Source organism: Eretmochelys imbricata, chromosome 18 (assembly GCF_965152235.1).
Source record: "Eretmochelys imbricata isolate rEreImb1 chromosome 18, rEreImb1.hap1, whole genome shotgun sequence".
NCBI classification, from domain to species: Eukaryota; Metazoa; Chordata; order Testudines; family Cheloniidae; genus Eretmochelys; species Eretmochelys imbricata.
In genome coordinates this window covers 10,897,704-10,913,497 of record NC_135589.1, presented here as the reverse complement: position 1 = coordinate 10,913,497, position 15,794 = coordinate 10,897,704, and the positions used below count along the sequence as shown (strand labels likewise).

The following is a 15,794-nucleotide window of genomic DNA, read 5'->3' as shown; positions in this document are numbered from 1 at the left end:
CTATTATCTGCCGCATGTCTAAAATTTGGGGTGCTTATCTGAACTCAAACTTTAAAATGGGATTGCCTTCGCTCTTTTTTTGGTAATAGTGGCTTGTTGTTTAGCTAATGCCTTTCTAAAGGCCCCATTGTGAAAAAAAATAATGGCATAATCCCAATGCACTTTGAGATGAATAAATTATGGATGCAGATCACAAGCAATGTACAGTACAGCCTTTTCTCTCTCTGCTGGTAAATGTATCTGCATATCACAAACTGGAACTTCAGGATCTTTACGCAGTCCTAGATAAATATCACCTACGAACAGTCTCATATCCCATCATGGAGACATGAGACTCAACTATAGACATAGATTACCACAGTCCACACCCTTTCTCCTTCCCACTGTCAATGCAAGATCAAATGCAGTCTCAGTGTATGAATAGCTGGCAGTTATACAGTGTTTTGGAGTGACTAACACCTCATTGGCAGAGTTGCTGGCATATGCACAGCTGTCAGGCTCACTGACTTATTACAGTTCCAGACCTTGATGACTCTGCAGCATTTGCTCACTAACCGAGAGTCCTTTGCACGACCTGTAGCTGAGAAGGGGAAAAATTCGTCCTAGTGCAGCCTGATTACACGCAGAGGCGCTCCAGAAACAGGAAATAACAAATCAAAGAGAACGGAGGAGTCAAGTGAAAGTCAGATTCCTGGCGTCGTCGGCCTCACTACATGAAATGGAGTTTGCTTATGCGCTGCTGGTGTTAATATTGGCAGTTTTCATTGCTGCTTTCATATTGTTAGTCGTGGGGACAATTTATTTTGATTTCTCCAACTCAGAAATCCCTCTTGGAGTGGACCAGCCTGTAAAGCTCCGAATCGTTCACAGTATTTTGATTGGCACAGCGGTTCTGGTGAGTTTACCTTTTCTGACACTAAGGTGGGGTGCTTAGGTGAGCCTGTAAATGTCACTCTAAGCATAATGCAAATGCCGGGAATAGGAACCCTGCCAGATGCCTTTACTTGCGGTGAAAGAAAGATGCTACTTTTATGCTTTTCGGCTGTACTTAGAAAGCAGTTTCTCTAAGTCTCTGTCAGACTCTTTACCTTTGTAGCGCGTGTACAGTCAGATTCTGCTTGGCTCGTAAGGTGGTACCACCTCGTGGGGTGCAGTGTTGCCAGCCCCAAAAGATTCAAAAATCATGAATCAGGCCCTAAAAATCATGAGTTTTTTCTTTTTTTAAAAAAAGACGATAAATGATGGGCTGTTTTTGTTCCACCCCCCGGATCCCAGAGCCTTTAGGCTGCACTTGGGTCATGTTTACAATTCTCTCTGCAACCATGAGGGCTAGAAACTTTGTTTTTGAATAAAGGCTGAGATTCTCATGAAATCACAGAATCTCAGGAGCAGGGGCTCTGAGCAAAACACTGTGTGTTGTGAGAATCATGAGAAAAATCGCGACATTTGGCAACACTACATGGTGAGGACCTTTCCTTGCTCCAGACCACATGCAGAGCCTGCCGCAGGGCCAGGCAGAATTGCACCCCCAGCACTCTGGGGAGTGCAGGGTCACTTCCAGCGCTATTCTCCCAAGGGCATGTGACACACTGAAGGGGACAGGCAGGAACCAGAGCCATGGCTCTGCCCCCTCTATTAGCTGGCCAGTTGTGTGGAGAGGGGACATGAGGGATTAGGGATCTACTAATTCCTCATCCCTTTATGTAGCAAATTCAAGGCGTTTTTTCCTTGCTTTCAATTATTTCCATCAATACATCTCCTGTCTGATCTCTTTTAATTTTTTCATTCATACCATCACTCTACCCATAACTAGAGCTAGTCAAAATTTTTCAGATGAATGTTATTTGCTGAATAATGCAGTTTTGAATCACATTCACGAATCTGTGACAAATTTGCAGAATAGTTTTGGCCAAATAAATTAAACTGAAAAAGTCAAAATGCTACATTTCAACATTTTCAAAACAAACTGTCTTGATATTTTCATTTCAAAATGACTTTTGCATCAAAATTTGCCGAAATTTGTCTTTTTTTATAACAGGATTAAAGAAAACTCAACACTGCAACAAAATATTTTGTTGGACCCAAAACAGACAATTTTTTAAAAAAACAAAACTTTTTTGTTTTGGGGCAACCCACAATGCTTTTTTTTAAATTTTTTTATTTAGTAGATTTGGAGAATAATTGATCACCATCCTCTTTATAACAGCCCTTAACATATCTGAAGACTGGTATCAGGCCCCCCTTCAGTCTTTTCTCAAGATTAAATATGCCCCCTTTTTAAAACCTTTCCTCATAGGTCAGAGTTTCTAAACCTAACATTATTTTTATTGCTCTCCTCTGGACTTTTTGCTATTTATCCACAACCTGGCATCCAAAATTGGACACCTACTTTATCTGCTTCTCACCCACACATCTCCAGGTCTCTTTGATGCCAGTAATGCCCATTCCAAACATTCACCAAACCACCACTCTCCCCTCATCTTAGTTCCTCTTAAAGCCTCGCTTGCAAAGCCCACAGGAAGTGAAGTGATTAAAATGAAATTTACAAAAGCAAACAAACTTGGAGCCCAATCCAAAGTCCGTGGAAGACTCTCATTGGCTGTACTAGCCTTTGGAGCAGTTGGTTGGTCATTAAGGGTGAACAAACTACTTGTGCTTCATCCATCCCAACTGCCCTCCACTTCTTATTTGTTCGCTCATTATGTCATGTTTCAGTTCTAGATTGTGAGCACATTGGTCTGTGAGGTGACTAGAAAATCTTTGGGCAGGATGCAAATAAGAAACAATAAATAACTTACACAACTTGCCTCATTACTAAGGGTACACAAACCCAGAAAGTTTCTTGTTCTGCTAATTCTTTATTCATGTAACTGTGACATTCCCCATTTTATAATCTGGGCTGCAGAACAACTGTGTCCCTTCAATGCTCCAATTTGGGTGTCTTTTACACTGCTTTGCTGTGAAGAAAACAACTGCTGACATGGGCGGCAGGTATAATAGGCCGGGGAGGCTCTTGCGGGCCAGGGGTGGTTATGGGGTTTGGAGGCAAAGTTTTTGCTTTATTATGCCCCGTGAAGGTTCCGGGATGGCTGAGGAGGTGCGATGTGGTATTCAGCTTCACAGGTTTATCAGTAATCTCTCTGGACTCCAGAGAGGTTGCTGAGGAACCCAGGAAGCTGAGTAGCAAATATCACCTCCTCAGCCATCCTGGAACCTGCTTGGGGCATATCAAAAGCATTGGGAAGAGACGCTTTTCCCCGGGGCGGCTTGGGGTCTGGGAAGGGGAGGCCTGCCCTGGGGCTTCTACAGGTGTGTGGGGGATGGCTCGGGGCTCCTCCAGCCAACCTGGGGCTCCTCTGGCAGATAGGGAGACTGCTCTGGGCTTCTCCAGGTCGGGGGGAGACTTGTGGCTATGGCCGTGGGTGGGGCAGGGCTTGTGGCTTCAGTGTGGGGGGGGGGGCGCTGCGGGCAGAAGGGACAGAGCCAGGGGCTAGCTTTCCCTTAGCGGTGCTCAACCCACCACCCATGACTGCTGGACCTGCTCCCACCACAGTCTCTAGCATGTAAATTACTCCCAGCTGAATTTCATGAATGCTCTGGCCAGCCACTCATGAATTGTATTTTGAGGTGACATCAGCAAATCCTCAGCCCCAGCCTTGTCCCCCAGAAATGTGCATCTTGCATTGCCAAGCTCCCCCTCCTCCCGGACAATACAAGCTCATAGAAAGTCCGTCATTTCATCAATGGAAAATGATATGCACCAGTCCTGTTATCTCAAGTGAAGGTTCCCAAACACTTCAGTCCCACCACACTGCTTTAGCTAAAACAATAAAACAAGTTTATTAACTACAGAAAGATAGATTTTAAGTAATTACTAGTAATGACACATACAAGTCAGAATAGATTACAAAGAAAATAAAAAGATAAGCCACAAACTAATACCTAAGTTAGCAAGTTAAATGGAGTCAAAGAAAAGGTTTTTCTCACCATATGCTCTGTAGTCTTTACTGGCTGGAAGCCTCCAGACAAGGACTCCTCCCCCACTTCAGTGTTTCTTCAGGCATTGTTACTGCCGTGAGCAGAGAGAAATGGAGGAGAGGTAATCTGTGTTGTGTGTGTTTTCTCTTCTTATGCCATTCTCCCCTCTTTGAGGATTATCTCCAGCTGGGGTTCAGGTGACACCCAGTCTGTTTACACAGGAACCCGCAGTTGTTCCATTGTCAATATGTAAAATTCTCACACACGCCCTTCTTCCTGCCAAAGAATGGCCGCTTAGCTAGCTGATATTCCACTTGATTTTGTTGATACCAGATGTTGGTTTGTCTTTTGTTTCTGAAGAACTGGTTTGTGCCTGCTGTTCTAAACTTGGAGCATGTTACAGCAATGTTATAAAATAGAATCTTAACTTTTCATACAATGTTGATTCACATATTTTACCAGGACAATAAGGTTCAGCAGATTATGAGTTTTCAAATGATACCCCACGAGGCATATTTTGTACAAAATATATCATGGTCTTGTAAAAGTGGTGAACATCGGGGTACAGTCTGTCACAGTAACTGAGCGTTACTATTGCTGTTATCAAATAGAAACTGAACCACAGGGAGGAAAAAGCCAGACACATGTCTGTCAGTAATATCTAGTCAATGTGTGGCGTGCAGATCAGTATGGCCAGTCAGTTCTGTCAGATTTCTAAAGTGATTTCAGCATGGCTATAGATTTGGATAGGGGATAGACCATCTCTTTTACAGCCTGTAAGAAGTGAGTGAGTGTGCAGTGAGGGTTGTTACATTGGGAAGATTAATTTCCTACACTGGTTACAGAGACTAGAATCCATTCCTTATTTTTACCTACTATCTGGATGGCAAACTACTCTGTAGACCAGTTTGGTTTTCACCCTGCTTTTTTTTTTTAAGGGTGGACCAGGTCATTGGTAATGGGGTACATGGTAGAATCCTTTGCTTCTAATTGCTGGTATCATGAAAAATCATTGTAGCCTGAAATCTGGTTGATGACCTCTTCTCTCAGTCCTTGTGGATGAGCGTCCATATCAAGAAAACCACCACTACAGTTGTTACCTGTCTGCACCCTAGGTGGAACTCTTAGCAGAAGAACTAAGGACTGAATAACCTATGGAGACCAAACTCTCCAATAAAGGGCAGAGGACCAATGATAACACAGTGTGTGAAGACGGCTGCATAGACATTGTCTGTGCTTCATTTCTCTGTGTGCTGCTGCTGTTATTATTAGTTTATTTATTCGGATTGTGCTCGTGCCTGGAACTCTATATTCGTTGTTTTTTTTCTGTATGAGCTCCAAACTTTTGATCCTGCCTTAGTTTCTCCAAAGAGAGCACAGCTTATGCCTATTGAGGAGAATGGAGTTTCTTTATGCTAATCCCTGGTCTCTTTCACTCTAAACAGGGGAAGATTTTGGAGAAGCTGGGTCTGTGCAGTCAACTTGGTTTCACCCGCTATATGCGACGGGGAAAGAAATTAGGGGAGGACCCAAAGCTCTTCATGAAGGACCTGCAGTTTGGGAAGGTGCCAGTGAGGATTTACCAGCCTAGAGTGCCTTCTGCTGGCCGAAGGAGAGGAGTCCTCTACTTCCATGGAGGAGGCTGGATGTTTGGAAGCATTAGTAAGATATTTAACAGAAAAAATATGATGGATAATTAAAGATAAAAAGTCACCCTATTTTTACAAACATCAAAGGGAAGTTGGTTTGGGCCTGAGATTTGGGAGAACATTTGAGATTTGACTCTTCACCAACAAATACACACATACTCTGTCAGGTAGGTGTTGGCTGCAAGAAGAGAGGACTTGTTGAACATTACATGGCTGTTCCAGAGAGTGGGGCAGCTTGGAAACAGGTGCGATACCATGATGAGCAAAGGGGACAGTGAGAAATGAAGCTGGGGTGGTGTGTACAGGGTGGGGAAGAGCAGGGATTAGATGGGGGAAAGGAGAGAATTGTCATTTTTCTTAAATGCGTCACAGAGCTAACAGGGTATAGAATTGCTACTCCTTAGAGCGCAAGCCAAACACCAGTGAAAACATTTGTTTTCCAGATGCCTATGAAACTGTGTGCCGCTATATCGCCAGAGAAAGTGAATCGGTGGTCGTGTCTGTTGAGTAAGTCAGCCTGGTCCACTTCTATTCTATAGGAACTAGTTGCTCTGCATTGTGATAGCCATCAGCTGCACTGCTTCTAGAATGCCTCCCTTCTCCGAGGACTATATTTTCAAGAATCCAGGTGGCTCGGCAAGATGCGCAAGTTGACTATGATTTTGCCGCTTTTCGCTGCTTTTGTGCTGAGCTAGACAGAATAGACCCAGAATAAGATTGTTGTATATGAGCACATTTTGTCATCTGCTGGGGGAGAAACACTGGAAAGAAGTTATCAGATCATTTTAATAAAAAACAAATCTGTCTTGCACCCAGCAATTAACATAAAGCTGTCAGATATTGAGCCAAATCTTCATCTTAGTCCGCAGACTCCCATTGAGGCCCTGAGGTAAATGGGGAATTTTGCCCTCAATAAGAAATAAGAAATATTTGTATGTCCATAGCACCAAGAGTAAAAATGTTGTTGGAGAACAGTAGCACTTATAAGAGCTAGGTATTAGGATTATAGGCATCAACCAAAACTGGGGTCACATGATGCTGATCACAATATAAACACAACAAGAGACTGTCCCTAACCCAAAGATCTCACAATCTAAATAGATAACACGGACAAAACAAGTATTATTAATCCCCATTGTACGGATGGGAAACAGAGGATAAAAAAAGAGATTAAATGACTAAGCCAAGGTCCCTCAGGGAGTCTGTGACACAGCTCTCCTGAGTTTCATTCTAATGCCTTAACTGGAAGACAATCCTCAGCATTTGGCCCTGCTGGTTATAATTTATCTGTGATCTGCAAATATAGGAATGATTGTTTGGAGAGCGGGTGCACGTTTATGAAGTAATATTGATGTCCATGGCTGCAAAATAACAGGAGGGCTGAAAGTGGAGGAGTTTGTAGCAAATAAACTTCCAACAAATAATGATTTTTTTCCATTTTTATAAATCACCAATTCTTTGATATATTAGGTATCGTCTGGCACCAGAGCACACGTACCCAGCACAGTATGAGGACTGTCTCACTGCTACCACCTGCTTTATGAAGACTGCAGAAGACTATGGAGTGGATCCTGCCCGTATTATCATTAGTGGGGACAGTGCTGGGGGCAATCTTGCTGCTGCTGTTTGCCAAACACTAGTGAGTAGACCAGACCTTCCAAAGGTGCATGCTCAGATTTTGATCTATCCATGCCTCCAGGCAATAGACTTCGATTTGCCATCATATCAGCAAAACTGTGGAGTCCCCATCTTGTTCAGGGAACGCATGGCTTTTTATGTTCTGCAGTACCTCAAGGGGGACGCATCATTTTTGGAAGATGTCCTGGAGGGTTCCCATATGCCTGTAGACGTAAAATTGAAGTTTAGAAAATGGCTAAGTGCAGACAATATCCTTAAGGAATTTAAGGTCAGAGGATACAAACCAAAGGTGCCCATCGAATGCTCAAATGAAGTTTATGAGGCACTTAAAAAATTTTGTGAGCCAGCTTTTTCCCCACTTCTCGCTGAAGATGCTGTTGTTCGCCAGCTCCCTGAGTCATTCATCTTGACCTGTGAGTATGACGTGCTTAGGGATGATGCCCTGTTATACAAGAAGCGATTAGAGGACAGTGGTGTGCCAGTGACCTGGTACCACATTGACAATGGATTCCATGGAATCATAAGCCTGTTTGATAATGGCAGGTTGTCATTTCCAGCTGGAAAAAAGGGACTGGACAACACTGTAAACTTTCTCAGAAGCTTATAAAAACCAATCTTCTCAAAGATTGGGTCGTATATTTCCTCTGGTCTTCATATATGCCCCAACGTCTGGGAAGAGACCTATAGGAACAGTATCTTCTATCACATGATGGGCTGCCATGACATGGTTTCCATTGGTGATGAAGTTCACGAGCTTGTGTGAAGTTCCTTCTGTTACTGGTTGGAATGTTGATTACACACCTACATATTTGAAATGATTTCTTTGCATCATGCTGCAAGCTATTGTCTTTATAAATATCAGTAAAGATTAAAGAATACTATTTGTAATTGATTTTCTGGTTTGGCCCATTTGATTCAATGAAGGCCTGACTGTTAATCCTTCCATGGAGAGAGATGGTGTGTGTGTGTCTGCGTGTGTGTAAGTAAAAGTACACACCACCTACATCACAACATTATGATGTAAAGTCCGTGCACTGCAGTACTTTTGGAGAGCGGTACCAGCATCCAACTTACATCCAGTTGCAGTAGTGAAACCCTTGGTCTTTCGTCTTCTGCAAATTTAAGGGTTCATTATGGATCATGGAATATTTTTCATCTCAGTCCAGAATATTACTTATATTGCATTACACAAAGATTAGCCAAACATTTTGTGAATACCTCTTTTTATTTTGCCCAGTATGCCACACCTGTAAATAGAATGAAACCTGAAAAAAGATCATTGTTGTCCGTCTAATGTGCCCACCAAAGTCATGGTGCCATGAAGTAAACATCCTTGCTACATCCCTCTACAGAAACATCAGAGATGTTTCTGCTCTTCCATTTAACAATACTCCACCACTTTTCAATAAGATACAGTGTTGTATCAGTTTAATCTCATGTTCTATTAGGGAACTAAAATCTTCCCTTATAGTGAAACATACTTGATGCTTTGCCTGCACTGTTTTCTCTTTCACTTCCATGAGTAAAAGATGTTCCTCCTTATGGAAAAGTTCTATAGAATCTAGTAGGAAATCACAACCTTTTTAGGAACCATCCTATCAAATCTAGTTAATTATATCCCTGCTATTGAATTTTATAAGATGGTTACAAAAACTCTGTAGAAAGGATAATATTTTTGATTTTTTGGGGGGGGTTTCTAGAGTAATTTCTACAAACACCTGATTAATTTCTGTTGTAATCCTATTGGCTGTATCCCTACTAAATTCTACAAGTGTTCCTTAAAGCTAGTCCCATTGCTCTGTCCAAATTTCAACTCCAGTAATTATGTCCAGTAAATATGTCCTTCCTACTCCGTCTTTGTAATGTACAGCACTGTTGGACTACTTTTTTTTTAAATTACCTTATGCGGAGTGTAAAGATCCAGTCCTGCTCCAATTGAAGTCAGAAACAAAAATCCATTTATCTTCAATGCGGCAGGAGCCTCTCTCTCTTAGCAGTAGGATCTGCTGTTGCCTAGAGAGTGTTTGCATCCATTGACGATCACCATGGAGGCAGCAAACAATGGCAATTCCAAGGCAGGGGAGTTCCACACATTAACCATCTCGCCCTGCACACAGGCAGAGGGAAGCATAGATTCTGTTCTGCCTGATCTCTGCTGCATGAACACAGAACCACCATTCACATCCCAGAAGGGGAAGGGCAGAGGAACCATTGATTCTGCAGGAGTGGATGGGAAAGGGTGCTGCTGAGTCTAAGAAGCATGCTTACATCTCAGAGGGATGTGAAGGAATCTCCCAGCTGGAACATCAAACCAAAGTACTCCACGAAAGTGCTCATTGGAAACTGGTTGGAAGAGAGGAAAAAGGTAAGAAGGGATAAAAGAAAAGGGAGAATGGGAATGGAGAGGGTCAGCCCTGATGCTCTGGAGATGATCAACCACCAAACTTTAGGGAAGTTTGGATCCAGGCCCGTTTCAAAAGAGGAACAAAGGCAGAACACTGGGTGCCTTGACCACAAAGTTCACTGGCCTGCTTCCATTCATTCTAGTCAGGAGGTAGTTTTTCCCACTGAGCCACTACTAAAGCAATGCCCAAGCATGACGGATGCCCAGGGATGTGGTGTAGATGGAGAGGTTCTTACAGACAACACATAGAGCGATGGTCTTGACAACTTTGGGCCATTAAAGATTCCATGGCACTTCTCCCAAGACCAGGTACGTTCACTCCAGTTTTCCGGCTCACTTCCAGTTGTGTAATTAAGTTCTGTCTACCTCCGATTCCCCAGTGCTTTCAGGTGGATAGGAGATTCTTTCTCTCTTTGTCCTGCACTGTTATTGGGTGCTGTAGAAAGGCATCCCAGTCAGGGGCAGCTGTATTTCAGTGGTGGGTGCAGACAACCCTGTGCTAGCATGTATACTTTGTAACCAGCTACTAAAATCTGTCAAGTGCAATGCGGTCACTGTAATGGTCATTCATTATTTTTATTGAATTCTGCTTTAGCACAGCTTTGTTCTCACAGCGAGGCAGCCAACCCCTGCAATCTCTCTTCTTTGATCAGGAAACCAGCTTAGTTCATAATGACACATCAGACGTGTTCTTCTTGGGGGGTGAAGCAATGCCCTATTTTAAATAAACATGTTTAAGTTTTACTGAGTGCCAAAGACCTTTTTTTTTTTTTAAACTTTAGATCCTTTTACTTTGGGATACTAGCAATTGTTTATGTTCTTCATAGTCAGCCTCTTTCCACACATATGGTCTGTAGAAATTATCTTATATTTAAGTGACACTTTTTATATCAAAGTATCTCAAAGTAATTTACAAATGGAACAAATTGTATATAGAGATATAGCCTACATTGTAAGCTCTGTGAGACAAGGACTGTCTTTACCCTGTTTGTAGAGGGCACAGAAAAATGGGATCCTAATCTTGGCTGGGGTCCCTACACACCACTGTCATACATAAAAATAATATATACCCACCACTAAACTGCAGCCACCTCAGTGTGGGAACACAGCAGCTGTTTAATAGCACACACCAACACTGTTCAACAGAGACCTGATTACTCTTCTCCCTCCACAAACTGCTCCAAGTAGCACCCTGATCTCTTTATAAAAAGTGCCAGGGGGACTGGAATGACCACAGTTGTTCTGGATGTTGGTTTTACATGTCAGGCAAAGAACAGCAAGACCAGCAGCACAGCGACCCATTACACCACACTGATCTTAATACTGGCTCAGTATTGATTCAGAGAGAACTGTCTCCTTTTAAAATCACTCAAACTCCTTCCGGCAGCCCCCCACTATTTCCTGGAATTGCAGCCAAAGTCTCATTCAGCCGGACACCACTTATCTTATGAGATCTGACAGGATCACAATGGGAAGAGATCTTTGATGGGTATAGACATTATACAGGGAGAGGAATTATTTAGGGTGTTGCCTGGCGGTATAAAATAGGAGGAAATGAAAAAGGGAAAATGTAGGTTGCAGATCAGGAAACACTTCCTGAAAGTGAGATGTTTTAAACCATGAAATAATCTCCTCAGGGAAGTGGAAGAGGTCTCACTACTTGGGATTTTTAAAACTAGACTGGACAAAATCCCAGAAGATATACTGTAGGGAACAATCCTGCACTGGGTGGTAGATGTACTGAGGATCAAAATGAAAGTTGATCATTTCCTTCCAGTAGCTAAGCCTGCACTAGGTGAAAAGGTGTGGCACCAAGGCTTTGGTGAGCTTGTAATGTCCACACCTAAGAACCATCCCAGGATTTTTACAATGACTGGTTTTACTGGTTGATTGCAACATCTGAGCCAAGGTCTTCAGGGTAGAAGACCCTGCAAGCAAGAAGTGCCTCCCAAGTGTGGACAGGAAGTCATTAGCATCGGGGCTTTAGGATCCTTTGTCATGAGAGCCCCTGGGTAAATCTGCCAGACCTGTTCATTTTAATTCAGTTGTTCCATTGATCTTCAGAAGGGCAAAGGGAGACATTTTCAAAGCCACATGCGAGTCACACAACTCAGTGGGAGTTTGACGCTCTAGTAAAGTGGTCATTAAGGGATTAAATGGGTTACCAGAGTACTACAGGTCGGAGCCATGTTCTATCCCTCCCTTCCTGTTTAGCTAGCGTGTGTTTCCTCCCACTCTGTTTGTAGATAGTTGAATAAAGCAGCACAGTTGTGACGAAGCGGGACTGTTCTTAATGTTTTCTCTGAATATTGTGGGGGTGTCTCAGTTTCCCCTAGGCAGTTCTTAAGTATCTAGGTGGTGGGATAAGGGTGTATGATCGTTGCAGAGCCCTAGAGGGCAGGTGTGTGTAGGGGTCTGGACACAGAGAATGGTCGACACCCTGTTTCCTGGCAACTGATGGCCTGGCCCTTCCCTCCCTGCAAGGTGAGAGCTAAAGGGTTGGAGAAGAAAGGAATCAGGTGACCTCCTGGGCCGGGAAAGGGACAAAGCCCAAAGGAGGAGGGGCTGGAGAGAGTTTCAGTTTTGGGCTGGGTGGTCGAACACAGGGAACTCCAAGGCTGGGTTCTAAGCTCCCTGCCCCCAGAAGGACTTGACTGAGGGGTCCTGGTTGTACCCATAAGCTCTGTTTTAGACTGTGTTGCTATTGTCCAATAAACCTTCCGTTTTACTGGCTGGCTGAGAGTCACGGTGAATCCCAAGAAGAGGGGTGCAGGGCCTGGACTTCCCCACACTTCGTGACAACCGGTTTTTACCTATAGTACTGTAAGTAAAGTGAGTTGGCTGACAGTGAGTGGTCCCTGTAGAAAAGACACCAAACTGCACTTTGGGCCTTTGAAAATCTCTCCCAACGAGCAGTTGTTTCAGTGTGAATAATTGCTACATAGCGAGTGTCTCCTTTTGGATCTCTTTTAGTTTATAAAAGACATTGGGAAACCCAGCAACAGCATCTATGGGACTGACTTTATTTGCTTCCCTGACCACAGAACAGATCGAACAGTGAGGAGAACAATTATGAAGAAACTTGATGTAAGTAAAAAAAAAAAAAAGGGGGCCTCAGGACTTGACTATACAGAGGTTTAGTACTCGACAAGCTGGAGTGTGAATCTACAGTGCACCAGCCTACTGTGAGCTGAATGGTCACATGGCCCCTGCTACCATGTGCTAAAAGTTCGATAGTATGCTTTGATCTGCTGCTGTTTGAAACCACAGGCTAGAGGACTGTAGATTTACACGCTGGCTTGCTGTGCACTAAGTGGCCATGTAGACAAGATCTCAAATTTAAGATTGTAAATGTCAGCATTCAAAACAGGCATGTATTAAATTTACGATTAAAATCCTGCCCAAGTGTGTGTGTGTGTGCGTGTCCAGGGGAAGGTACAGAGTGATAGTGTCCAAGTTAGGGCCCCCAGAGCCATCCTGCATGCTGCTTGCAGAAGAGGGAGAATACAAATCCCACAATGCTTCTTGCAGCTCCCCGCAGTTCCTGTTGTTAACCCCAACATGTGTGCAGGGGGAATAGGACGCGTTTCCTGTGGGAGGGCATCCCCCAGCAGAGTGCCTGGAACGTATCCTGCACTGCTGGATCACAGATGTGCACATGGAAGAGGCTCCTTATGCCCTCTTCTCACAAGTGCACCCCCATGTAACAGGAAAGGATGTTGCACTAAATGAGGCCCAGATCCTCCAGAATGTTAGGGTTCTACCCACCCCCTACAATGTCTCTTCCTTCAAAATTCACCCATCCCCAGACACCTTGATTATTTCCTCCAGATACATGTATGTGTGTGTTCATGCCCCAAAATACTTTGGTAACACGTGAGGATCAGTTTTTCAATTGCATACCCCACTGCACCTGCAAATGCCTGAATGTGTGTGTGTGTGCAAAGCTGCTAACTATGTACCTGTTTTGCAAGTGCAAAAGCAGGGGTCTGTTGGGGATTGGGTTCTGACCCATATTTGCCAGATCACCTGGGGCGCAATCTGACCTAACAGTCTCCAGCGCCTTTTAAATGCTCTGCCCATACAAGCAATATGGTTTCGTGCACCTCTCTTTACAGGGCCTGCCAAAGCAGCATCTGTTTATGCATCATGAAGAACCGAACAACCGAAATTTAGTAACTCAATACGATGATCATTACAACAGACATGGCTATAATCCTGTGTTGCCTCCGCTCCGTAGATGGAATGGACAAAAGCTAGCCTGGCTCCCGGAGAAATCAGATTTCCCCATTTTCGGTACTTTTTAGTGTTATCCTGGTAGTCACTCACAGGCAGAGGTGCAGTCTGGTCTAGTGGTCAGCATTCAAGCCTTAGGAGTCAGAGGCCTCACTAAATTCTAACCTTTCATCTCCAAATGGCTTGCTGTATCCCTTAGGCCAATCACTTACCCACTCTGTGCCTTAGCTTGCCCATCTGTAAAATATAAATAATAATAATAATAATAATAATTAATACTTATCCACCACAGAGGAGAGTAGTGAAGTTTAGTTAATGGACCAAACTTTTCTCCCATGTGCAACAGTGCAACTCCCAGTGAAAATAACACTGGTGTAACTGCTAGAAGAATTTGGCCTATGTTTGTAAAATTCTTTAAAGATTAAAAGTGCCTCAGACTGAGTGCTAAGTGTTATGAACAAACAGGGAAGACTCTCTGTTCATTTCCCATTGCATAAGCACAAAGTCATTAATGTCCTGTCTAGTGGTTAGAGCCGGTTAGGAACATCTGAATTTGTGGGTTGAAGTACCCCAAGCTTCATTCTGAGTTTAAGTGCTTATGGTTGAATGGGCACCTGCCTAATACACTTGTGGTTTCAGGGCAAAATTTTCAAAAGTCCCTAAATGACTTGGGAACGTGAGTCCCATTTTGATGTAGGAATGGGAATTAGGTGGCTAAATACCTTTAAGGATTTGGGCCTTAGAAGCCTAAGTATCGTTAAGTGTCTAAGTCACTTTGGCTCCTAAGTCATTCAGGTGCTTTATAAAATTTTACCCATATTCTAGTAAATTGGTTCAGTTACCCAGAAATATTGTGAACTATGGATTTAAATGTTAAATGTAATTCCAGTAATTTTTCTATGCACCAGAGGGTGTACCTATATACCATTGCGCTCGACTGGATGGACTCGGAACTGCTCGTCTGTGTGTCATAGCTCCTTCACTGTCAACAGCTAGCAGTGCTTCTCCTTCCACTCAAGGAGTAAAGGTTTCTGGTTGTGGAAGAAGAAGGTCTGAATTCTGTCCTCGCTGTTGTCACGAAGTTCTGAATTAGCCCCATGTGCCCTGAGTTATGGAAACCCTAGTGGCCATGAATTTGTTTCTATTACTGTGACATTTCAACATTGTTTTTTCCAGAACCACCCACCAACTATGGCCTTTTTGAGCAACTAATGAAAAAATGGACCCACCAAGAGGCAGGAGCGATGAACAGTGTCTACACTGTTTCTTATGAGATGCCGCCTGTTTCTGCTTTTGCCGTTCGCCGACGTCCGGTCACAAATGGCCACCGGTCCACTCCGCGATGGGTAGCGTCTTCCCCACAACCTCCGTGCAAGTCTGGAATGTGATGGCTCACCAAAATGCCTGCAAGCTCCTGAGCAGCCGGTCAGAGACACGGCAGCCATTGGCGCCACACTGTACCGTGCTTCTTGCCATACTATAACTGCTATTTAAATACAGCATGTTGCCCAAACACTAAGACAATTCTGGTCCATGCGCTATTGGCAGAAATAGGAATTAGGCTGTATAGAGGGAGTGGTGTCTACTGGTTGGAGCAGAGCACTGGAATGTAGGGTGACTGGATTACATTCCCAGCTCTGCCTTTGACCTGTGGCAACTCCACAGGGTGGACTTTGTTTCCCTTACTCGAATCAGACATCTGCATGATCTTTCTGTGCTGCTGTGAATGGCTCTGAGTTCACCTTTGTGCATCAGCTTTGCCTATGTACTGACAAAAGTCACCATCACTCACTGCCTCTACTAAGCGAGTGACTGTAGCCAGACAGCCAGCCCCCCCCCGCCCCCCGCCCTCAGACCAGCATTGCTGGAAACACAGGAGGAAGCCGGAA

The 15,794-nt window shown here is 43.8% G+C and overlaps 2 protein-coding genes across 2 annotated transcripts; both read left to right on the top strand.

Moving 5' to 3' along the window:
• The first annotated feature begins 718 nt into the window (after positions 1 to 718).
• LOC144276994 (arylacetamide deacetylase-like 4) lies at positions 719 to 7,872 on the top strand. Its single transcript, XM_077837472.1, has 4 exons — positions 719 to 895; positions 5,424 to 5,640; positions 6,071 to 6,134; positions 7,098 to 7,872. The coding sequence occupies exons 1-4, from the start codon at positions 719 to 721 to the stop codon at positions 7,870 to 7,872; spliced, it is 1,233 nt and encodes a 410-aa protein (XP_077693598.1).
• A 1,653-nt stretch (positions 7,873 to 9,525) lies between these two features.
• CFAP107 (cilia and flagella associated protein 107) lies at positions 9,526 to 15,293 on the top strand. Its single transcript, XM_077837527.1, has 4 exons — positions 9,526 to 9,630; positions 12,643 to 12,756; positions 13,788 to 13,965; positions 15,082 to 15,293. The coding sequence occupies exons 1-4, from the start codon at positions 9,526 to 9,528 to the stop codon at positions 15,291 to 15,293; spliced, it is 609 nt and encodes a 202-aa protein (XP_077693653.1).
• Positions 15,294 to 15,794: the final 501 nt, after the last annotated feature.

Bases quoted from the DNA above. Each gene is read 5' to 3' on its own strand.
- LOC144276994 (XM_077837472.1), top strand. From the start codon at position 719: ATGGAGTTTGCTTATGCGCTGCTGGTGTTAATATTGGCAGTTTTCATT. The intron at 896-5,423 runs GTGAGTTTACCT...CACTCTAAACAG, and splicing joins TGATTGGCACAGCGGTTCTG to GGGAAGATTTTGGAGAAGCT. The intron at 5,641-6,070 runs GTAAGATATTTA...TTTGTTTTCCAG, and splicing joins CTGGATGTTTGGAAGCATTA to ATGCCTATGAAACTGTGTGC.
- CFAP107 (XM_077837527.1), top strand. From the start codon at position 9,526: ATGCTTACATCTCAGAGGGATGTGAAGGAATCTCCCAGCTGGAACATC. The intron at 9,631-12,642 runs GTAAGAAGGGAT...GATCTCTTTTAG, and splicing joins GGTTGGAAGAGAGGAAAAAG to TTTATAAAAGACATTGGGAA. The intron at 12,757-13,787 runs GTAAGTAAAAAA...CTCTCTTTACAG, and splicing joins CAATTATGAAGAAACTTGAT to GGCCTGCCAAAGCAGCATCT.